This window comes from Haliotis cracherodii, unplaced genomic scaffold (genome assembly GCF_022045235.1).
Source record: "Haliotis cracherodii isolate W230 unplaced genomic scaffold, xgHalCrac1.p SCAF_10, whole genome shotgun sequence".
Lineage (NCBI taxonomy): Eukaryota > Metazoa > Mollusca > Gastropoda > Lepetellida > Haliotidae > Haliotis > Haliotis cracherodii.
Genome location: NW_027266265.1, coordinates 18,281,884 through 18,308,115, shown reverse-complemented (window position 1 = coordinate 18,308,115; position 26,232 = coordinate 18,281,884). Strand labels below are relative to the sequence as shown.

At 39.9% G+C, this 26,232-nt stretch overlaps 1 protein-coding gene and 1 long non-coding RNA gene across 6 annotated transcripts in view; one reads left to right on the top strand and one right to left on the bottom strand.

The window, feature by feature from the left end:
• LOC139454159 (sodium-dependent dopamine transporter-like) overlaps positions 1–26,232 on the top strand; it is an 85,892-nt gene that overhangs the window by 55,425 nt on the left and 4,235 nt on the right. For all 4 annotated transcript variants that reach the window (XM_071235698.1, XM_071235695.1, XM_071235697.1 and 1 more), the window contains exons 6-14: positions 311–445; positions 15,302–15,405; positions 16,936–17,060; positions 18,206–18,318; positions 19,853–19,990; positions 20,639–20,738; positions 20,952–21,052; positions 23,893–24,072; positions 25,568–25,642. In XM_071235698.1, the coding sequence (XP_071091799.1) occupies positions 311–445; positions 15,302–15,405; positions 16,936–17,060; positions 18,206–18,318; positions 19,853–19,990; positions 20,639–20,738; positions 20,952–21,052; positions 23,893–24,072; positions 25,568–25,642 (1,071 nt within the window). The remainder of the gene's footprint in view (positions 1–310; positions 446–15,301; positions 15,406–16,935; positions 17,061–18,205; positions 18,319–19,852; positions 19,991–20,638; positions 20,739–20,951; positions 21,053–23,892; positions 24,073–25,567; positions 25,643–26,232) is intronic.
• LOC139454160 (uncharacterized) lies at positions 502–6,964 on the bottom strand. 2 transcript variants are annotated; one of them, XR_011652444.1, is made up of 4 exons: positions 6,832–6,964; positions 3,400–3,908; positions 2,217–2,278; positions 502–1,481 (listed from the first exon to the last, which is right to left on the bottom strand). It is a non-coding gene; the product is annotated as an uncharacterized lncRNA (long non-coding RNA). The 2 variants fall into 2 exon arrangements; XR_011652445.1 differs by lacking the exons at positions 3,400–3,908; positions 6,832–6,964 and adding an exon at positions 2,444–2,534.

Genomic DNA, 26,232 nt, shown 5'->3' with positions numbered 1-26,232 from the left:
AAAAATAAGTTCAGATTCCTTTACAATGTACAGGGTGTGAAATGACCGACAAAAGCGTCAGTAAAAGCACCATATCCGAGAAGTGATCATTAAGGCACATGGACTCGATACAGATACATGTAAACATGCACAATCAGCATATGCTCATGTATACACACATTTACATCAATATGAGAGGGGGGGGGGGGGGGCGTAATGTTTGCCAAATGAATAAATTGTAAATAATACATTTTAAAACTGAAACAATAATATTTTCTCTACATGGTCTTTACACATGAGTTTGTGATGCTCTATGTTTTTTTCTCCCCAGGTGGTATGGGTGACGGCAACCATGCCCTATATAATCATGGCCATCCTGCTAGTCAGAGGCTCCCTCCTCCCTGGAGCCAAGGAGGGCATCACCTACTTCATCACCCCCAACCTCAGTCGACTTGGGGACCCACAGGTCAGTAGCGAACAATGCACCATTGGTATAATAAGATCAGTGGCAGATAGATCTTCGTATCTATTGAATTGTGAAACACATAAGACAAAACCCCTCCCTTTTTCTTTCAAGATAGAAAATGTACTACTATTTAATAATCTGAAGATGAACAAAATAAGATTTTGATGTTCTTAAGCAAAGATTAAGCAAAATCAAATTTCAAATGCAGTCTTGGTGTTCTTAAATAATTGAAATGGTTTCATGCAAGCTGCATGCGATGTACATCAGTTTCATTTAATACCAATTAAAAATAACACATTAGTCTTTGATCTGGTTTTACAAGTGTCTGTTCTGTACACACTTAAAATCTGTAAAACCATAAGCATATGGTCCATGTCATAATTGCTCTTAATCTCCCAGTTATCCCGTGATCACAGTAACTTTGGCTTCACACAAGCCCAATAAAATATGCTAACACAATTTAATTATTAGGTATTCAAACAAATTTAAAGCATTGTCAAATTTGGACACAGAGTCTGGATGTGCCTGTCCTTCCATGTCTTTCTTATATTACTTATCTCCTACCAAGTGACCTTAGCCCACAGTCGAAGCGCTGTTGAAGGGGTGGGATGAATACGAAGTGTAGATATTCCTTGTTGTTGTCTGGCAAGTGTGTTCCAGATATGGAAATTGAAAAAGTATTTACGTCTTCTTCCTTTGGGGAAGCAATGACTGTATCTTCCTGCACATAATCCCGCTCCTCTGCCATGGCCATGTGAGCTTCATTGCAGGCCTTTGATTGGTGAATGAAATATGACCTAGATATAGGTGGTTCCCGTCGGATCTGGCCACTTGACACAATAGCAAAGGGTCCCCCTATATCTTCTGGGTGCTGGTTGGTCTGGTCTGAGGGCATCTTGTGTGCTTGGCGCATCTCTGTGTGTGCCCACTCAAAATGATCTTCCATTCTGCCAAGGTTCTTTGAACTGCTAACACACATTTGGCCTTCCTCATCTGAACGTGTTTCCTGTGCTATGGGGGCTGCTTCTCCCGCCATCTTAACAAAAAGATGTTATTCACTTAATGTTTATAACTTAGCATGTCTTACTTATATAGGTCACAGCTCTCTTTTGCTACACGTTAAGGCTTCTTACCATACTACATTGGATGATTTATAGGTAAATTATATGCCAAGTGTGTTGTCAATGTTTTTAAAAATGAATATATTAAAATCATAATTATTTGTGTAAGTTTTAAAAACACCTGACAGTGTAATATGTTTCTTCCTACACATTCATAGACAACAGACATTATCCATGTAAGTACTTATACATAAGGAAGAGAATTTATGGATATCAACTTCTGTATTATGAGGAACGTCACGTTTAGGAGTATATGCTTGATCCTTCATCACCTGAAATTGACATCCATAAATTCCCTTCCTAATGTGTACCACTTCTAAATGCCATTCAAAGACTCAGTACCAATACATACACATATAATATGAGAGAGGATACACTCGATACCGAAGGCATCACGCGAATTTGATCTAACAGTTAACATCGTTAGTCATTTGGCCTAGATTTAAACTAGGATAAACAACTTAACATAAATAGGAAAGAAATATCTGTATAAACATCACTACATTCAGCAAAAATGGATGATTGTGCGTTTAGAGGCAAAAGGTATATTTTATTATTAACTCGATTAAATCGTCGAAACATTTCTCCAAGTAGGCATAAGTCATGGAGGAAATTTGAGACGCCTGAATATTTCCGTGTTGATGCCTTACCTGGAAGGAAGCGTTATCATCCGTGCGTGGCAACCCTTAAAACGTGGTCTGATTGTAGCGTCCTGAAAAGAAAAATATTGACCAACAATGAACTCGATTTGACCCTTTAGCAAACTGCTACAAATGTAAGTATTACATGTTCATATCCTCGGTGTCGCCATTTTGCCAAACAGAATAAAAAATAAATACGAGGATTCAGAAATTTTATTGATGTTGCCATATGTTACCTGTAGGTCTTAAATGATCTGCTGTCATTCCAGATGAACATTTGTCTATATCTTTCTAAGATTCAGGATACAGTGGCGTCCAAGTGAATGAAACGATTGAGCCTGTTTTCATTCGCGATTGTATTCTTCCGCGCAGAAGCTGCACTACAGCGCGTAGTGATATTCTCGTTCAATTCTACAATTTGTCACAATTGTATTTATGAACAAGTTTATTAGTAACAGGTATAAGCAAACTGAAATGAGATATTTGGTTTGGAGCTTGAGATGTGTATTTCATAAAAAAATGGGCTATCCCTTAAGAACTATACTTTTTCATGGGCAAAGGCCAGAGGTCACTAAAGTTGTTTGCAAACATCACGTGGTGGTAGCATGCAGGTGGGTAGAAGCTCACTAAATGAATCTTCCCACCATAAACAAGGTCTTTCAAAAGTTGAAACATTACGTTTTGTTAATATCACGTGTTGCATGTCGATCCACCTATCGTTCGTACTGTCGCAATTAGGATACCAGGAGATCCATGCAAATATCATGTGTCTATATTTAGCCCCTATTTAACCAAATAGTGGTCCATTTTGCCAGATCCAGTACTGAGTACTCAATACCTCCAAACCTTGATTGCCCAAACGTAATCTGATACAGAATACATGACGTGAAATAAACTGCTCTGTTTACAAATTGGCAATGAGAAAAGTTACAGATTAATAGTAGCATTTCCGTTCTGACAGCGAGACACGTCTCCACGTGACGAGAGAATGACGAAACAAATGGGGAAGGAAACCCCGCCAGGACATGGAAGAGTTGTTCAGCAACTGTGAACATAGCTGTTGTGATTAGACTGTATGTATACTGAACGTGAACACTGTCCTTGTGAAATTATAAGCTTGTCAGACAAAGACGGGGTGAGTTACTAGCTTGACAATGGCATAAACATTAACAAAATGTTACAAAACACATACCTCTTTAAACCTTGAAATGAGGATCCTTAAGTTCAATAGCACAATCTGGTGTAAGTATTGGTAATTTTTAGTTTCTTGAAAGTTGGTAGCACAGTAAGGATCCATCAACTAAAGAAGATGGGGGAATTTGTCAATGCACGGTGTCATTTTCTTTCACATGTTGAATGTCTATCAAGCGATGGTAGACCGGGACTGCTCCAATAGTCCCCTTATGACGTCAATATCTTCATGTGAAGACCCTGAAGGGCACAATACTGATTTATCCTCAAAGTATTTCTGGAAACCATGTGCCGGCACTGTGGCAGCGCCGGGCTCAGACTGTGGAGCAGGGGTGGTTGGCAATGGTCGGACAGGTTCTGTGTTGGGTTGAGAGTTGGGTCTGTGTGCTCTCACTGCTTCCCCATCGACATCCACGATGGTGTGAAGGTCACTCATCTTTACAACATAGTTGTACACTCCACAGAAGGTTGTTTAAAATGCATTTTGTCTTTTTGTCCATACATAGTATTCTGAAAGGAAGAGATAAAGATGGGTATATATACATTGGCAATGCAAGAAAACAACCAGTCTATCCAAACAGATTCCATTTAGCGTACAGGGCAAATAGCTGTGAAAAGTATATGAATGATGAAAATCAGTGATGGCACCAGGTGGTCGCGAAAAGCTGTGATAATGAAACGACATCACTCATTCATACATTATTCAAAATGCTCAGCTTGATCAATGCAAGTAACCCAAATTATTGAACGAAAAGCCTTAAGCTGTCATCCTGTAGCTCGTTCCTGCGGTTTTGGAAAGGCAAAATAAGAAAATCTTTTTGATCAAAGGGTAAATGCTGTACAACAAGTGAATGTCGTTTTCACATATGTGAACATCTGTAAATGACAACACATCTTCATTCAAACTAATCATGAAGGAAACCATGTATTACAATTTGACATGATACCATTCAATAAAGAAAATGGCAAACATGTTTTTATTGTTGATGTTCTTTCAAATCATGCAAAGAAAAGTACATACACCAAATACGTTCACTTAGTCCAATACTATAAGTGTAAGTAAGAAACGTTGATGTGTTTGGCAATTTCATAACTGTATCACCAATCTGAGAACTGTTTACACTAAAACAGTAATACGAAAACTATACAATGTATTGGTTGCAATCCAACACAGTACAATTAACAAAGTGTAAACGTCACAGGCATTCTCTTTAGATAACATGAATACCCAAACAAAAATCAACTTTTAAAATATTACCAGAGTGAGGTCAAATGAGATAAGCTTGATATGGCTGCCAATATACCAGTAGACCTATGTTAATACCCCTAGGAAACTTTACTTATATTCCAAGGAACTAAAAAGAAAATGTCATCAGTTTCATATTGCGTAATTTTATGAACCAGATGTATGTGAATCCGGTCAGTCGACATCAGGGTTAAATATGTATAACATAATGTAAAAATGAGCTAATTTTCTGCCCTTTCACATATTGTGAACGAAAGCAAACATCATTATACCCCCGTTTACGATGTAAATCGGGGGTATATATAGCGTTCCGTCCGTCCGTCCTTCCGTCCGAACTTTTGTACAGCCCATAACTTTTTAACCATGCACCCTAGCTTCATCAAACTTGCTACACACATTTACCACAATGAGTACTTGTGCCATTTTGCTAGTTTGAAGATTCTGAACTTTTTAATTTTTACCGTTTCCATGGAAACATTAAGAAACTTAAACTTTTAGGGTGGGTGTTTTGTACGGCCTATATCTTTTTAACTATGCACCCTAGCTTCACCAAACTTTCTACACACATTAACCACAATGAGTACTTGTGCCGTTTGCTAGTTTTAAGATTCTGATTTTTTTAATTTTTGCCGTTTCCATGGAATCATGTTGAAACATAAATTTTGGGTAGAGTTTTTGTACGATCCATGTTTACAATATTATGTATCCTAGCTTCAGCAAACTTGCTACATTAACCACTATGATTGTTTTTTATCTTTTATAAGATTCTGAAAGTTTTCTCTTTTGCTCATGATGGAATTTAGAAAGTTTGATGACTGGTTTTGTATAGCTTATATATTTTCAAAAATTGTTTCAACACATGTAGATCATCATAAGTATCTGTGCTTTGTGATAGTTTGAATTTATGAATTCTTTACCATATCTGTTAAGGCTAGATGGAAATTATTAATTTATTGATTTTCTTAAATGATATTGTTCCATTATTTATGTGTTTTTATATCAACAATTTTTGGTCCTTTTGATAATTCTTCTTATGTAACTCCTCAATCAAATTTTTATTCAAAGGTGTACATGGTGATCTACTTCCTCGTAGTGAACACTGGTAACATGGGAGATTTGGGGGGCGGGGGGGGGGGGGGGACTCAATCTTAGTTTTTAAAACATTGAAGTTAAAATCAGTTAGAAGTATGTACTATTTCATTAATTAACAAAGTATTTACTATTTGTTGTTGACCAGCGGGGATAACGGGGGTATGTGAGCTTTGCTCACTTCTTTCTTGTTTCACAAGAGTTTCAAAACAAACGTCCATTGAATTTTCACAACCATTTCCAAACAATGTGTACATCAATGTTCAGTGTCTACATGTGAATCCCTAAAGATATAAACCTCTGCACATTAAGTGTAATTCTCCCGTGATTCGACTCTTGTAATTCTACTCGAACGTATTGGAGTCATTCGTAGCGCTAGTGTATGCATTATTCATCTTCCTTTGTGTCGGTATGCATGCCAGCAATAACCCGAGAAAAGGACCAAATGTGACACCTTGTTTATCGGTTCCATGCCGATGAAGATGCCATTCCTTCACCTCGCTATAAGTATCAGTTAATTTCACATATTATGAAATATCAGCGACAAAACACTTTCCATAATCAATAAAAAATCTCTGCTAAAAGCAGAGTCGAATGTATTGTTCCGACTTTATCATGAGCATGTGTTTATGAATAACTATAAAAAGGGGATGATACCAGGTGTTCGCGAAAAGGTGAGCGTGTCCTGCCCCACCGTAAAAGCATGTTTGCAAAGTATGTGTAGAGTCCTCAATATGATTATCAAATCTATGTAACATAAAATATCGTGATGACGGATTCGTTGTACTGATAACATATTCCATATCAATTTTATACACAACGGTATTTATTCTACACCTAAAACGAAACTGAACGGAAACTGTTCAACATGGAGAATACAATACTCTACACACAGTCTATAATTGTATGCGAATAGTCCAGTGTTGTAGTTTTTTTGCAGAAACTTGCTTCTGTTTGTAAGCATATTAGATCCTTTCAATTTACTCGACCTTGATAATAAAATAAGACTTATCTAGTTAGATCCTTTCAATTTACTCGACCTTGATAATAAAATAAGACTTATCTAGTTAGATCGGCAAACCTTAGGACGATACATACCTAAACTCGGTACAAACACAGCACGTTGTCCACCCTCCTCAATGCAACACAAAAAAAGTGTCACAACTTGTATAACTCCCTGTGAATGTATTAATCGTCAACAGCTCTTTTCGCGCTAAACATCAAACCTAGTATCATGGCGGATGGAGTATGTCACGTGATCTGTATGCATTCACTCATGTCGCTTTGTTCATGGTGGGATATTCAATATAAAGTCGACTTCCATCATAACCTCAAATGTCTTCAAGTATTCATATAAGCTCACGATTCCGAAACCTTTTTTCCTGAACCTGTCCCTGTGGTCTAGTTTAAGCCGATACAATGAAGTTGTCTCTCTGAAAAATATAGGATAGCTGTATGTGTATTTGTGTTGTGCAAATTATCGTGATGGCGGTTACATTGTTTGTTCACGTGACAACTCTATTTATAACGCCATATAAATAACTCGTGTTGTTATGATATCCATTCAACTTGATTCAGTTCCCCTGAGTGGGCACGGGTGGCCCAGTTGTCTAAGGCGCCGCGATTCGCAGTGCAGAGTTGCGTCCCTTAGGGGTGCCAGAAACCTATGATTGTGGGTTCGAATTCCGCTTCGCTCCAATTATGTTTCTAGGTTAACAGCACCATACCCGTGCTCGTGGGTTTCAACGAAGTGGTAAACGTCTGAGACCTGCATCACTTCGGGCTTTCCTCCCCCATTAAGCTGACACGCCGTGATATTACTGGAATACTGTTAAAAGCGGCGTTAAACCCAACTCACTCATTCACTCAGTTCCCTTGAAGACTGATTCGGTTTGTAATATGACATCATCCTTTAGTTATATAAAGAGTGAGTGAGTTGGGTTTAACACAGTTTGGAACAGTATTCCACATATCACGACGTGTCGGCTTGATGTGGGAGGAAAGTCTGAAGTGATGCAGGTCTCAGACGTTTACCACTTCGGTGAAACTCACGAGCACGGGGATGGTGCTGACAAACCTAGAAACATAATCGGGGCGAACCGGGATTCGATCCCACGATCAAATGTTGTTACTTATATTACTGAACAGATGCCCGTTATGAAACTATAGATACTGTTGATACATGTTGACCATTTGTGCACTGTCAGCGGATATAGTATAGGGTAACTGCAACGCTACACCGAAAAAACAGTAAAAGTTCAGTAGGACTGCAGGAACTGCAGCTCCAGTGTGGTCACACGCCACGCCGAAGACCCGGGTTCGATTCCCGACATGGGTACAATGTGTGAAGCCCATTTCTGGTGTCCCCCGCCGTGATGTTGCTGGAATATTGCTAAAAGCGGCGTAAAACCATACTCACTCATTCAGTGTGGTCACATGTGTTCAGATGAATAGCCGATACATTGAAAGTGGACAGTTACCTGCATAAGACCGATGTAGATATAACAATGAACATCGTATCATAATATATAACAAATATTCTAAATTACCATCTCTGGAATATATCTAAGCAAAACGAACAGATTAGGATCGAAGAAGCATATTTCAATATCACATTTGCCGTAACAACCATCTTCAAATCAATCAACTCTTCGTCTTTATTTCTTGTGTCGCGTGTGCGGGTATCATAGCTGTGTTTTGGGCCAAAGTTTCAGTGTTTCAGCCTATTAACGTTTTGATAATGTTTGTAATCGTCCAATTTGCACGTGTATACTTTACTGTGCCCTGCAGTTTGGCTGCTAAATATTGCGTAATGTTAGTAAATGTGATTGTCGATAAGCTCGCAAGTATATGTAGTTTGAGCAATCATTTAAACAAAATGTTGGTTGAAGTTATGATTTAATATTTTTATGGGACTTCGGATTTTACAAATGAACTTTCTAACACTGAAAAATATGTACCTGTTCGTCAACCCAATTATTAAAAACAATTGACATCATGAGCATATTATCTAAGCAATTGTCACCCATATAGGAACACTCAAAGGGCACTAAGTTTTAAAGACCAAATAAACATTAAATAACGATACATGTCGAATATTTGAGACTTCTTTCGTGTGTATCAACATGTCTTTGATACAGATTTGATAGAAGTTCATGAGACACTTTAAAGACTATATTACGTCAACCCGATGTTATGTTTGAGTTAGAAAAATAGAGATTAAAAGAAAAGTTTCATTCTCTATACCGTGTGTATTAATACCAGTATTTGTATGACGAATGAACAAAGACTTGCATACCGATGGATAGTTCCTTTTCAGTTGTACAGTTTTATTTCACACTCCATGTTTGTAACACTGACAACTTACACCACGTATCAAAATAAAAATGAAGATATTAAATACAGCGGTAAGGCACAATGTCGTAAACAAACAAAAATGTCCTGAACACAAAGTTTGATATCCATTTCGAACCCGGCATGTCATGTTGACTAAATGGGTCAACACTGCCCTGGCGCCGAGTGGTTAAACTCTATCTCGTCATCCCCATCAGTGTGAGTAGCTCCTTCAGCAGCTGGATGCTACAGTATATACACAATGACGTCGCTGTGTTTTTGTGGATATGGGATATGTTCCGAGAAATTACCGCTTCTTGTCGAATTGTCCGAGACTTTGGCATATATCTGTTGGACAATCGAGTCCCAATTGTTTATGCACGAGACACGGTTTAGTGTTAGTATTAGTTGCTCATGGGTCTCACGGACCAAGGGCTTTAACTGACTATAAAAGTCAATGGAAACAGGACTTTTATGGTCAGTTAACTCACTTGCTTAGGGAAGATGCATGGGAATTTATTACCCCAAACTCGGTTTAATGTGTGTTTTGAAGACCTGTTTCTCTCTCAGTTCTACCTGGCAACAAGAATCACTGCTCTTGTTACTCTTGCCTGTATCAGCACATTGTTACTCAAATCAGCTCCCTTGGACTGCCTCATTGCATCTCACATCATCCACAGGGCACTGCCTCATTGCATCTCACATCATCCACAGGGTACTGCCTCATTGCATTTCACATCATCCACAGGGTACTGCCTCATTGCATTTCACATCATCCACGGGGTACTGCCTCATTGCATCTCTCATCATCCACAGGGTACTGCCTCATTGCATCTCACATCATCCACATGGTACTGCCTCATTGCATCTCTCATCATCCACATGGTACTGCCTCATTGCATCTCTCATCATCCACAGGGTACTGCCTCATTGCATCTCTCATCATCCACAGGGTACTGCCTCATTGCATCTCACATCATCCACAGGGCACTGCCTCATTGCATCTCACATCATCCACAGGGTACTGCCTCATTGCATCTCACATCATCCACAGGGCACTGCCTCATTGCATCTCTCATCATCCACAGGGTACTGCCTCATTGCATCTCACATCATCCACAGGGCACTGCCTCATTGCATCTCACATCATCCACAGGGTACTGCCTCATTGCATCTCACATCATCCACAGGGTACTGCCTCATTGCATCTCACATCATCCACAGGGTACTGCATCACTGCATCTCACATCATCCACAGGGTACTGCCTCATTGCATCTCACATCATCCACAGGGTACTGCCTCATTGCATCTCACATCATCCACAGGGTACTGCCTCATTGCATCTCACATCATCCACAGGGTACTGCCTCATTGCAACATATAACAGTACTGGTGTGCAAACTGTTGTCTGTGTGAAGTAATTGAGCGGACCAAGTTTGTTGGTGGAGAGAAGTTCAAGGTCATGGTCACTTTATTGTCCCTGGCTCCTTTGATGGTTTCTGGCTCCCTCGACTGTCACTGGCTCCTCGTGAGCACGTTCTCCACCAGCCTGGCCATCTGGTCGTAGTCCACCCCCGACACACACAGCATATGCTGCAGCTCCTTCACCCCCAGATCCCGACACTCAAGTGAGAGTGTTGGAGTGCCCCCACCGTCCACCTGGTCCACCTCGTCTCCATCCTCACACAAAGACTCGCCCTTAAAGCGACTTCCACTGGTGCACATCAAATGGGAAATGTCTGTCTCGCTCATTTGTCAAGAAATGAAAAAAATGTCCATTATCATAAGAACACTTTCAGTGAAAAACACCAGTAGATTCCGTCATCTGCTGCTTCCCCGCCCGGGTCATGTCATCTGAAACAGTGATTAATGAGTGAGAGAGTGGGCGTTGTTTCAGTTCACAGACATCAATTCTCAAATAAGAATCACGGCGACCTGGATGAACTTGACCAAGTAGTTGACATCGCGATCAAAGACGTCGGGATATCATGCCACACAATCAGCCAAGGTCAGACTTTGTAACCACCCAGTCCTCAACAGTTGGCTCTTAAACAAAACTACCCGTAAAGATCCGGGTAGAATAGGTCTTCAGCAAGCTATGCTTGCTGTAAAAAGCGACTATGCTTGTCGTAAGAGGAGATTAACGGGATAGGGTGGTCAGGCTCGCTGACTTGGTTGATGTGTGTCATCGCATCCCAATTGTGTAGATGGATGCTCATGATGTCAATCACTGGATTGTCTGGTCCAGATTCGATTATTTACAGACCGCCGTCATAGAGCTGGAATATTGCTGAGTGCGGCGTTAAACAACAAACAAACAAAACAAACAAACTTAACACAAATATGGGGCAGTGGGGACCTATTCTGTTTTTTACAAGTCCTACAGAGAAGAATGGAATCACTATTCCATCACTGTACGATGTAGGGAAACCAAACATTTCCATTCCTAACAGAAAGTTACATCTAGCAGAAATACACTCTTCAAAAAAAGAAACGCATATGTGTTTTGAGAATTCCAATTGGATTTTTTTTCCAAGGAATCGTCATAAAGACAATTCTTATGTTTGATTCCCGTTAATCATGCCATGTTTGTTGTGCATTGCGCGCAAACACATCTCAAAATGTTTTTTGTAAACGTTTATCAGCAAAAATGCAAAGGATGCAAGGAAATTGCTTTCAGAAAAAAGTTTTCAGCACAATGCACGTGCAAAATGTTGGAAACAAGAGTAGAGACACTTGACTATAAAAGACCGTACAAAATTCATCAGTTTATTACGAATTTTCTGACGTGGACGGAGATCGAAAAATGCCAAGATTAACTGCAGTTGACCGAAATATCGCCATTGGACGTTTTGGAAGCAGGGGAGTGCCGTTGCAAGACACTTCAACGTTCACCAAAGCACCATATCTCGACTATGGGATCGATATACCCGCACTAATTCGACTCAAGATCATCCCAGAAGTGGAAGACCAAGAGTGACCACCCCTGCTCAGGATCGGCACATCCGGTTGCATCACCTTCGGAATCGATTTGCTACAGCAACGGACACTGCAGGACAAGTGCCTGGTATGCGAAGAATTTCCGACCAAACCATCAGACATCGTCTGAGGGAAGTGGGAATTCGAGCGAGACGACCAAAAGTTGGACATGTCTTGCGACGTCCACACCGTCAACGACGTGTCCGGCGGTGCAACAGAGTACAGACATGAGATTTCAGGAACTGGCGACGCGTTTGGTTCAGCGATGAGTCACGTTTTCTTCTTCAACGACGGGATGGAAGACAACGTGTAGACCGACGTTGACATGAACGTTTTGCGCCGAATTGCGTTCGACAGGTGGACCGATTTGGGGGAGGGAGTGTCATGGTGTGGGGAGCCATATCCTACACGGGTAGATCACAGTTAGTGGTTTTCCAGCGCAATCTTACAGCAAACGCCCCCTTGTGGCTACACATATGCAATGACTGAACTGAATGAATGCTGACAATGACGACAATGCTTTTGTCGATCACTGTGTCTAATTTCATTTGATTGGGTTCACGCATATTCTGTGTAGAGACTGTTACATCCGCTCAATACATATCCTTATAACTATGCGTTTCTTTTTTTTTGAAGCGTGTATTAGCATATTTGTTCAAGAGTAATGTGTAGACAGACACGACGCCTGACTACCAATGTCACCACTTGTACCACCCCCGCCACCCTCCCCCCCCCCCATCCCACACACACACACCACCCCACCCCACCCCCACCCCGCCACCGATCCAGGCTTTACTCCAAAATTCAATTGTTGTGGAGAGAAACCAGGTCAGTCGCAGATACTGGGACCAGGAAAGTCGCCATTCATAACACAACGACTGTGAGGTTATCGAGACGTTTTCGACAAGGAAATTGTGTTGTGAATAATATATTGTAAACATCATTGTATATAAACCCATATATAGAATACACACCAGAGAAGGGATTCGGGGGTTGAGACAACGCTATACTATCAAGTATATGCCGTGTATCTTGGTTTCGCTTGCGACAATGTGCGTGCGTGACATGCATACCTCTATAGGCCCATGTGCATGTTTTTGTGCATGCATGCATGCCCATGCCAAAGTGCCTTTGTCGGTACATATCATTGTCTGTCTTGTGACAGTGCATTGTCTATATGCATGTTTGAAATATGAATGCGTCATCAAATTGTTTAAACTAGTGTTCAGTATTTTAACATATTGTTATTCCACTAATTAGTTCACAATTACAGGTGCGTGAAGCCATAACTTTGTTCTTTGTCACGCAGCTCAGTTTTGGAATAAGCAAGTTCACCGTCGTCCATGGTAGCGTTGTAATATTCAGGTTCATTGTCCCTACATGTGAGCTCGTAGTTGGATGTGGTGAAGGGTCAGGAATGAATAAAGTGCTTGTAATAATCAATAACAATAATTAAATAATGACCATAACTATACATACTCATTCACACACACAAACACATAAACAAACACATATACATACACATATACATACACATATGCATAAACATTCATAGATATGACAAGATTAAGGTGACCTCACGGCGTCATTCAGAAGCATGAATACAGGCATTGCGAATGTACTTAACACGCAGTTATAATGATTGAGTCTCAAATGTGCCATAGCACGGGTATTATCATAGCACAAACTGACCATTGTGTAGATCTTATATAACATAATATAATGAAACGGAAAGGAAACATATTAAAATATTAATTATCTGTACAATACCTTTCCTTGTGTGGTCCGATTTCTATTCACAAATGTGTATGACATAAACAGCCGGTGCTGAATACGGCACACAATGCAGTGAGACTCTATACTTACCTATGCATACTGCGCTGCATATGCACAACGTGTAACAGATTGTATATCGAGAGGCAACGGGTCACAACAAGAATAATGTATGGCTGCACGACTTAGAACCTTGACATGCTATATTATTCAGATAACTGCACTCTGTAGCGTCTAGGACCCTCTAGCATTCGTCATTGTATCGAAGGTAAAGGTTTGAGAAGGTCAAGGCCACTTGAAATTTATAGATCTGGCACGTAATTTAAAGCCTTCTACTTAACGCAGTTGCTATACAGGTATGACGGCCCAGCAGGGTATTTTGCATGACATGTGCTCTCACGGGAATCTGGTATGGGTGACATGACTGAATGAGATCTGTTACAAGATTTGCTTTACCTGAGAGTAAGGTTGATCCCAGCTATAATGTGCACCAGCTGCGTGGTGTCAATACATAAGCCACACTTCCTGTGTTTACGAAGGTTGATCGCATGGCTGACTATTCATTAATAGATATGTTTTTAAGTGTGCAGAGGTATGAAAGGTTCCGGTTCCACTTGCTGGGTTAAAGTCCCAATCCCTTCCACCAAAATATGACTGGAATATTGCTTAGGTGTGAATCACCCACTCTGTACATGAAAAAGAATGGGAGGTGAGTGTTGTTTTACGCCGCGGTAAGCACTATTGCAACTATATCGGGGCGACCAGTTTGTGTCAGGCAAAGCAGGGATTGAATGCATTAGCAACGAGCCACCGCCGCCATTTTGAACGTCGTTTCAGTAATATCACGACGTGACGTTAACCGTCATTACCGGCCCAACATAATCGGGACGAAGCGGGGAGTTGATCCTATGGTTAGCGGATCCTTGTCGTACCTGATTTCTTATTTACAAAATGCACACCTGTTGTTTATGGCGCCGCAATTCGCGGTAAAGTGTTGCGTCCCTTGGGCGTGCCAGGATCCTGTGTTCAGATACTAGATTAGTGCTGATTAGGAGTCTTAGTTTATCTGTGCTCGTGGCTTTGACCAATGTGGTACGCTTTTAAGGTCTGCGTCACATTTAATATAACTGACATGCTGTTCAAAACGGCGTTTGGGGCACGAGTGGCCCATTCATCTACGATGCCGCAGTTCGCAGAACTTCCTTAGGCAAGCCAGAAACCTATGATCGTGAGTTTGATTCCCGGTTCGTCCCGATTATGTTTCTTGGTTTGTCAGCACCATACCCGTGCTCATGGGTTTTACCAAAGTGGTAAACGTCTAAGACCTGCATCAATCTGTGCTTTCATCCGACCTCTGCTGACAAAGCCGCGATATAACTGGAATACTGTTAAAAGCTGCGTTAAACCCAGCTCACTTACTCACTCAACACGGCGTTAAACTCAGCTGACTAACTCATTATTTTTACTGCCAATATGTTCCAGGTGTGGATCGACGCTGCAGTGCAGATATTTTTCTCCGTGGGAGCAGGGTTTGGCACACACATCGCCTACTCCAGTTACAACAAGTTCAACAACAACTGCTATCGGTAAGGTTTTATCTCTTTCTTAACCCACAGTCACGATAACTCTCGGCAAGGTCAACACACTTTAACTACTTTTAATCATGACAATAGACAATGTGTTTGATTCTGCCTATGTAACCTCACTCATTCCTGCAACAGTTAATCTGTGGCTGGGTAGGTTTGTGTACAGATATAGTGGTACAATGAAAACTGGGGCTAGACCGCTATCATGCTTGAAATGTGCCGAAAAAACAAACAACTTTATACATTTTCTTAGATAAGATGTCTGAGATACCCACCAGCAGTTGTGTATTATGCGAATTATATTTTGTATTTTTGATAGTTTTCAATCAAATCATATTTAAAACATATAAAACCATGTAGGGGTATTCTTTGAGTGTTGTCTAAGCGCCAAAAAATGTTCATGATTTGGAAAAGATTTCACTTACTTTAGATATTTCACCTGAAAATCAAACAAGTGATCCAATCAACTGAAGGGTGTAGTTTCTGTTGCTCCTCAGTTTATGTCGGGTGGTCGGGTTTGGTGAGGTTATTTTATCGTAGAACCTAGAGTGCGTGAGACTCATTATATCGACCACTAGTTATCCCTGTTCAGACCTGTACAATACGCCGTGAGATAGACGGGGTATTTCTGACTTTGGCGTAAAACAACAAACACACTGTCCAGATTTATTTAATTATTTTGATTTCCTGTGCTCTTTGTAGCATATCAAACCACAGTTTAAGCATTGCTGGTTGTATTATATATGTCGGTGACTTTGGCAACGTGGCGCACCCGCTGACCCGTCACCCATAATTAATTATGTTGTCATGGTGCAGCAGAACATATAGAGCCATAGACACCTCTGAGTAGATAGACAGTTCTATGAGGGAATTCTGAATGTATGAATTATGCCTTTGACGTGCATCTGATTGTTCTTCGATACATCCGCCACCAAATCAGTGTGTTTATTTGTTGTTTAACGTCGCCCTCAGCAATATTCCCGCTATATGACGACGCTCTGTAAATCAAGTCTGGATTAGACAAGCTACTGAAGGATATCATGACCATCGCAATTGGGGTACGATGACTTCCATTAAGAAAGTCAGCGAGCCTGACATCCCGATCCCGTTTGTGGCCTCTTACGAAAAGCATGGGTTGCCGAAGACGTATTCTAACCCGGGTCTTCACGGGTACCCAGTCAGTGCATCATTGAAATGACTTCGTGCTGGATCCAGGGTATCAGTTTGAGTAAAGGGATATGAAACAAACGTGAAGATGTGACGGAATAAGGTTTGATGCTGCACTCAACAATATACCAGCTATGTTGTGGTTGCCTAGCACTCGAAATCAGTGATTGATAGTATGAGCAGACTGCCACGCCGCTGGGGCACGATGACATACGAGTAGGTCACACAACCAACCGTCACTCCAAGTCGGTGCTTACGACAAATCAGGTGTACTGGGAGGCTGTACAGTAATCTCTCTGGGTCGCCATTATGCAGATGACACACACGTCACAGTGACTTACAAAGTACATTGGTTTGTTCCAGCGACTGCCTCATCACCGTGGCCGTCAACAGCTTCACCAGCCTTTTCTCCGGCTTCGTCATCTTCTCCTACCTCGGCTACATGTCCCTGAGGACACAGAAGGACATCTCCGAGGTGGCGACTGAAGGTGGGGACGTCATCTCTGCCTCTTGGATGTGGAGGCTTAGCTGCATGTTTAAAACACATATGTGACGTCACTCGTTTGTTTAAAAATTTCATTATTTTCACGAATGGATAGTTGGTAATGATTTATGTATATTTAGAAATAACAAAACTGTTTTATTTTTACTCTCGGGTAAATTATTTTAAATTTTGTCCGAAAACATGTGTCTCAGGATGGCCTCGAGATCCCATTCTATAATTCTATACCTCGGCTACGGCGACAGACGACAGCACGTTGTGACATTAACTATGAAATCCATAGAGCTTAGTAAATGTATGTATAATGTTGTATTACACTACGTTACCATTACGATGTTCGTATTAAAGTAATTAGATAACCTTTCAATGAGAAAAACTGAAGACACAGGTAAAGAATATTTTCAGAGCTCCCTATTTTCTGTTTTCTTATCCGGACCAGCATATACTACAAACGTGCAAGCGATTATTAAAATACTCGTTTAGGATCCCATTGAAATAGCAGGGAGCCTTGTACCGTGCATTGTAAAGATCAGCTCGCGAAGGACCATATTGACGAGCCTACAGTCACTCGTATGTTCTCATAGCATAGTATGGTGTTTGCAATCACACGGTATATTCTATAGGGTAATACGAGGTCATGAATAGATATGACATCTTACTATTCTCAAATTGAAAAATAAAATTGAGAATAAAAAGAAGAAATTACGTCTCTGTTTATAGTTCATATTAACCATGAGATGACGTCATGTCCTACTGTTGTTGACGTCATGTACACTCTGTTAGCTTTTCGACACAGTGTTTAAGAAAAGAAACACCTTGCCTTCACTCACTACAACCTGTTATGAAGAGTGAAATTCAGTGATGTTATCACATAAATTTATGAATCCTACTCGTTTCGCTCGGGCAATAAACAAATAATGACGTTTCGCAACTTCAGTATGACATACATAGACTTACGTAAATATATAACGTCAACTCCAGAAAATAACCGCTCTCGATAATATCAGTGCAAACCATTTCTATATATACTTTAAATAACTAAAATTATGTAATTTGATCCTTTTTCACCCATTTCTTTTATACATTGTGAATATTCAAGTGTTTGTAAGACTATAATGCTTGTACCTCCAGGTCCTGGCCTCGTGTTCATCGTGTACCCAGAGGCCATAGCGACACTGACCGGGTCCACGGGATGGGCCATCATCTTCTTCTTCATGCTGCTGACCCTGGGCGTGGACAGCGCGGTGAGGACACGCCTACATCCGTACTGTCCTTAGTGTAGTAACAACCGACACGTCTACATTGCTATACGTCTTCATTGTTATACTGGGCTTGAACCCCGTGCTGATTCCGGGGGAGGTCCCTGTATCCTTAGTGTCGTAGCAGGCGATACATCTAGCCAACATTCTATACAACATATGCATTCTATCTAACTGAAACATTTTACCCAGCATAAACATTCTACCAGACATAAACATTCTACCCAACATAAACATTCTATCTAACATAAACATTTTTTCTAACATAGACATTCTATGCAAGATTAATATTCTACCTAACATTAACATTCTACACAACATAAACATTCTATTAGGCATACACATTCGATGCAACATAAACATTCTATGCAACAGAAACATTCTATGCAACAGAAACATTCTGTACATGAACATTTTATCTTACCTATACAAATAATCCAACATTGATATTCAACCCAACATAAACATTCTACCAAACACTCTATCTAACATTAACAAATCATCCAACATAGACATTCTATCTAACATTCTACCCAACATACACATTATATCGAACATAAACATTCTATCTACTCTAAACAAATTCAACCCAACATAAACATTCTATCTAACATAAACATTCTCTGCAACATTAACATTCTAACATAAACATTCTATACAACATAAACATTTTACCCAACATAAATAAATCATCCAACATAAACATTCCACGTAAAATAAACATTCTTTCCAACATAAACATTTTATTCAACATAAACATTGTATCCAACATAAATATTCTATCTAACATAAACGAATCATCCAGCATAAACATTTTATCCAACATTAAAGGAACTTAAAACATTAATTTCACTCGTGACATATTTTCCGTAATCACTCGTACCTCGTTGGTTATTCTATAAATCCAACATAAACATATTCGACATAATAGTAGTTACCCTCTGTATGTACAACATTTGTTCTCAGCTGCTTCTCTGAATACTTTTCGTCTTCCTTATATTCCCAGTCGGCATTGCGTGACTTGTCACCATTAATAGATTATGAAGATGGGCCACTGTTGTTGTATTATTTGTGTTGTCTGTAACCTAGCATCGCTGCTCAACAATTACAGCCATATAATGACGATAACATGTATTGTAAAACCTGCCTGGTTGTTAAATGAGATTCGAGGCGCTGGTAATGTTCTTGACTTGTCACGGCATATAAACAGTTCTTTTAATAAATATTTAAAACATTCCTCAGACACAAATTGAAAAGTGGTTTTCGACAAAGCGACAGGAATGTAGTATTCATTGTTAGTACAATTATTTGATTTTGTGTTTAAAAATTCTATTCAAAATGGACAATTTGCTAGACTAAGTGTATTTAGCCTTTATTAATGTATAATCTGCTAGTCCATATTAGATAAATGGGGAGTCATGCTGTAAGGTAAATGAACAAGTTGAAAGACATTTTGACAATGTGATATAATATTATTGCGAACGTCTTGACAGTGACATGTAATCATCTTGTGTTTCAGTTTGGGGGTCTCGAGTCTCCCCTGACGGGGCTGAGGGACGAGTTGCGTCATCTGATCAAGTACAAGTACTTCCGGGAACTGTTGACCCTGGGGGTGGTGGGGTCAGCCTTCATGTTCGCACTACCCTGCCTAACAGAGGTCAGTCCATATAGACCCACATTCATTTCTGTTTGTTTGTTGTTTAACGCCGCATTCAGCAATAGTCTAGCTATATGATGGCGGACTGTAAATAATCGAGTCTGGACCAGACAATCCAGTGATCCATCCAACCCATCCATCGATCCTGACCATCTGATCTATTTGGTTGTCTCTTACGACCAGCATAGGTTGCTGGGGACTAGTTCTAACCCGGAGTCCCAAGAGGTCTGTAGACCGTCTTTTCATTGGTCCATACTGACATGCATCGCTCCTTGTCTGAACGGTGTGAACTGCCATCCCACGTGCAGGTAGAGGTCCGCAAAAATTAGGGACCTTTCAATAACTTTATACATACATTTTTTTCCGAATAAAAAACATGCAACCATTGAGCCTTAGCAATGTTTGGGCGGACGAGTAACCTAGTGGTTAAAGCGTTCGCTCGTAACGCCGAGGACCCGGTTCCGATTCTCCGCATGGCTACAATGTGTGAAGACCATTTCTGGTGTGTCCCGCCGGGGAGTATTGCTAAAAGCTCGCTCACTCACTCACTCACTCACTCACTCACTCACTCACTCACCTATTGTCTATATTACTTGTGTCGTGTGGGAGTCCCCAATATCAATGTTGACTGTCTGGTCTTGTGTTCAGGGAGGAATGTACGTGTTCACGATGCTGGATCGTTTTGCGGCCGGGACTTCTATTGTGTTCACAGTGTTGTGCCAGGTGATAGCTGTCTCTTGGTTCTACGGTAGGTCCATGCCTGGTTCACCCGATTCAGAATATGTAATCAAGATGTTACCTACCTTGCCTTTCTGTATGGATATAACGATCATTTTTATATGGAAACAGCAAGATATTTTTATAAACATCAGCAGCTGGAAACAAAAATTCCTCATTGTTAAAATTATTGTAATGTCCGTGCGTCCGTGCGTACCATCTAACATTTACATGTAACATGCAGGCATGAAGCAATTCTGTGACGACATAGAGGCGATGACGGGGAGCAGACCAAACCTGTACTGGAGGATCTGCTGGAAGTTCATCAGCCCAGCTCTACTCCTTGTGGGTAGTTTTATACAGTCTGTAGTAACTTACTTAACTATCTGTCATTGCCCAGCTCTACTCCTTGTGGGTAGTTTTATTTAGTCTGTAGTAACTTACTTAACTATCTGTCATTGTCCAGCTCTACTCCTTGTGGGTAGTTTTATACAGTCTGTAGTAACTTACTTAACTATCTGTCATTGCCCAGCACTACTCCTTGTGGGTAGTTTTATACAGTCTGTAGTAACTTACTTAACTATCTGTCATTGCCCAGTTCTACTCCTTGTGGGTAGTTTTATACAGTCTGTAGTAACTTACTTAACTATCTGTCATTGCCCAGCTCTACTCCTTGTGGGTAGTTTTATACAGTCTCTAGAAACTTACTAAACTATCTGTCATTGCCCAGCTCTACTCCTTGTGGGTAGTTTTATACAGTCTCTAGAAACTTACTAAACTATCTGTCATTGCCCAGTTCTACTCCTTGTGGGTAGTTTTATACAGTCTCTAGAAACTTACTAAACTATCTGTCATTGCCCAGCTCTACTCCTTGTGGGTAGTTTTATACAGTCTGTAGTAACTTACTTAACTATCTGTCATTGCCCAGCTCTACTCCTTGTGGGTAGTTTTATATAGTCTGTAGTAACTTACTTAACTATCTGTCATTGCCCAGCTCTACTCCTTGTGGGTAGTTTTATACAGTCTGTAGTAACTTACTTAACTATCTGTCATTGCCCAGTTCTACTCCTTGTGGGTAGTTTTATACAGTCTGTAGTAACTTACTTAACTATCTGTCATTGCCCAGTTCTACTCCTTGTGGGTAGTTTTATACAGTCTCTAGAAACTTACTAAACTATCTGTCATTGCCCAGCTCTACTCCTTGTGGGTAGTTTTATACAGTCTCTAGAAACTTACTAAACTATCTGTCATTGCCCAGTTCTACTCCTTGTGTGTAGTTTTATACAGTCTCTAGAAACTTACTAAACTATCTGTCATTGCCCAGCTCTACTCCTTGCGGGTAGTTTTATACAGTCTGTAGTAACTTACTTAACTATCTGTCATTGCCCAGCTCTACTCCTTGTGGGTAGTTTTATATAGTCTGTAGTAACTTACTTAACTATCTGTCATTGCCCAGCTCTACTCCTTGCGGGTAGTTTTATACAGTCTGTAGTAACTTACTTAACTATCTGTCATTGCCCAGCACTACTCCTTGTGGGTAGTTTTATACAGTCTGTAGTAACTTACTTAACTATCTGTCATTGCCCAGTTCTACTCCTTGTGGGTAGTTTTATACAGTCTGTAGTAACTTACTTAACTATCTGTCATTGCCCAGTTCTACTCCTTGTGGGTAGTTTTATACAGTCTGTAGTAACTTACTTAACTATCTGTCATTGCCCAGCTCTACTCCTTGCGGGTAGTTTTATACAGTCTCTAGTAACTTACTTAACTATCTGTGCTTGCTCTGTTCTACTCCTTGTGGGTAGTTTTATACAGTCTGTAGTAACTTACTTAACTATCTGTCATTGCCCAGCTCTACTCCTTGTGGGTAGTTTTATACAGTCTCTAGAAACTTACTAAACTATCTGTCATTGCCCAGCTCTACTCCTTGTGGGTAGTTTTATACAGTCTCTAGAAACTTACTAAACTATCTGTCATTGCCCAGCTCTACTCCTTGTGGGTAGTTTTATACAGTCTCTAGAAACTTACTAAACTATCTGTCATTGCCCAGTTCTACTCCTTGTGTGTAGTTTTATACAGTCTCTAGAAACTTACTAAACTATCTGTCATTGCCCAGCTCTACTCCTTGTGGGTAGTTTTATACAGTCTCTAGAAACTTACTAAACTATCTGTCATTGCCCAGTTCTACTCCTTGTGTGTAGTTTTATACAGTCTCTAGAAACTTACTAAACTATCTGTCATTGCCCAGTTCTACTCCTTGTGGGCAGTTTTATACAGTCTCTAGAAACTTACTAAACTATCTGTCATTGCCCAGCTCTACTCCTTGCGGGTAGTTTTATACAGTCTGTAGTAACTTACTTAACTATCTGTGCTTGCTCTGTTCTACTCCTTGTGGGTAGTTTTATACAGTCTCTAGTAACTTACTTAACTATCTGTCATTGCCCAGCTCTACTCCTTGTGGGTAGTTTTATACAGTCTCTAGAAACTTACTAAACTATCTGTCATTGCCCAGTTCTACTCCTTGTGGGTAGTTTTATACAGTCTCTAGTAACTTACTAAACTATCTGTCATTGCCCAGCTCTACTCCTTGTGGGTAGTTTTATACAGTCTGTAGTAACATACTTAACTATCTGTCATTGCCCAGTTCTACTCCTTGTGGGTAGTTTTATACAGTCTCTAGAAATTTACTTAACTATCTGCCCTTGCTCTGTTCTAGTCCATGTCAGCTGATAGTATTATTCATGACCTAGGAGTAACCTTACACTATTTGCCATTGTCCAGTTGTACTGCTGGTCAATAGACAGAATTACCTAATCTCTAGATCTGTCCCAAACGGATAGCCTTGAAGCTACTCTTCATCTGACCAGAAGTACAAAACCTTGAGAATAGTGGATAAACAGGATTATTATGTCATTGTAAATCTCTCTATATATTTGTACAGTACCCCTGTCATCTTGATATAATTATCATATATGAATTAATATGAATTTCTGTCATGTAACGACGTTGGTGGGGCTTTCTGAGAATAAACTGAACTTGAACTACAATGTCTAGAACTCTATTGTAACTCCCCCCATTCTACTGATGTTGTTTGTAGTTGGATAGATTGTATCACTTTGGATTGAGTGTCTCAGCAAAGTATTGACTGACATAAAGTGTTAATAAACTATGTTGTTCCTATTCAGATAATAGTGATATCGAGTTTCGCTTCCTATACCCCATTGGAGTACATGACTGCCACCGGGCGCTATGTGTACCCGGAATACGCTAACGTCATCGGGTGGATGATAGCCCTGTCCTCAATGTGTATGATACCCGGCTATGCTATCTATAAGCTAGCCATAACCAAGGGAACACTAAAGGAGGTACGTATCCAACCATTACACTTGAATAGGAAACTTACATTTGGTTAGCAGGGGTTAAGCAAATATACTTACAATTGATTATGAGGGGTTGGATGAATATACTTACAATATGTTAGCAAGGGTTGAATGAATATACTTATACTTGGTTAGCAGGGGTGGATGAATATATTTATAAATGGTAAGCAGGGTTGAATGAATATACTTATACTTGGTTAGCAGGGGTGGATGAATATATTTATAAATGGTAAGCAGGGTTGAATGAATATACTTATACTTGGTTAGCAGGGGTGGATGAATATATTTATAAATGGTCAGCAGGGATGGATGAATATACTTATACTTGGTTAGCAGGGGTGGATGAATATATTTATACTTGGTTAGCAGGGCTGGATGAATATATTTATAAATGGTAAGCAGGGATGGATGAATATACTTATACTTGGTTAGCAGGGGTGGATGAATATATTTATACTTGGTTAGCAGGGCTGGATGAATATATTTATAAATGGTAAGCAGGGATGGATGAATATATTTATACTTGGTTAGCAGGGCTGGATGAATATATTTATAAATGGTAAGCAGGGATGGATGAATATACTTATACTTGGTTAGCAGGGCTGGATGAATATATTTATAAATGGTAAGCAGGGATGGATGAATATATTTATACTTGGTTAGCAGGGCTGGATGAATATACTTAAAATTGATAAGCAGGGATGGATGAATATACTTATAATTTGTTAGCAGGGGTGGATGAATATTCTTATAATTTGTTAGCAGGGCTGGATGAATATATTTATAAATGGTAAGCAGGGGTGGATGAATATACTTATAATTTGTTAGCAAGGGTGGGTGAATATACTTATAATTGATGACATGGGTGGATGAATATACTTATAATTTGTTAGCAAGGGTGAATGAATATACTTATAATTTGTTAGCAGGGGTGGATGAATATACTTATAATTCGTTAGCAAGGGTGGATGAATATACTTATAATTTGTTAGCAAGGGTGAATGAATATACTTATAATTTGTTAGCAAGGGTGGATGAATATACTTATACTTTGTTAGCAAGGGTGAATGAATATACTTATAATTTGTTAGCAAGGGTGGATGAATATACTTATAATTTGTTAGCAAGGGTGAATGAATATACTTATAATTTGTTAGCAAGGGTGGATGAATATACTTATACTTTGTTAGCAAGGGTGAATGAATATACTTATAATTTGTTAGCAAGGGTGGATGAATATACTTATAATTGGTAATTGGTTAGGAACAGAACATTCGATGCCTGGGATTTTATCGAAACAAATTAAATGTCCCAGAAAATGCTTGAATTCAACAAGCGTTCTAAGCCTAAGTGTAGAGTTACATTGGTCGTAGGCTAGGAATGCTTTGTGGGTGTAGGTTAAGAGGCTAGGCGATGTTGGTTTACATAAGGCACGCTGTACTATAACGTTTACTTTCAGTGGATATTTTACGTTTTTCAGCGATTTGCCTTGTGTATATCGCCTGAAAGCGAACATGAACAAATACGGCAGAAAAAGCAAGTGAAGCGGTTCCAGGTAAGTAGAGAGAAGAATAGTGAACGGCTATCAGAGAACTTAATTCACTGTGTAATACTGTTTTGCACCCATGATTCATTAATGTGGAAATTCGTTAATCAGGACGATTTCACTTTTCACCGTTTTAACGAATCAAGGGAACATACTTGTTGTATGTTTCTTTGACAAGTGTTGACACTGTACAGAAAGTGATCGTTCAGAAGACGGGGTTTCCGAACTAACGGGGTCCTGGTGAACGGGACTTCACTGTACCCAGGGTCACCAGCTTACCATGGACTTGTTTAAGTTCATCACAAGAAATTACATCTACAAACCCGTTCCCAGTATTTGTACATAAGTTATATCAATAGTATCATATTTAATGTTAACTCACATCATACCATCTTCCCGAGACAAGGTAGTTTACTGACTTTAAAAATCCAGTTTCCACCCTTGCCGAACTTGGCTGGAATTCCTGGGCTCGAACGTAGAGCCACCAGTGGTTATTACGAGTTATGTCCCATTTAAGCCTCGCCTATGGACCAATCAGATTCCATCACTTGCATTTGTTTCAAACAAAACGGTGGCGCCCAGTCAAGACGATCTGATCG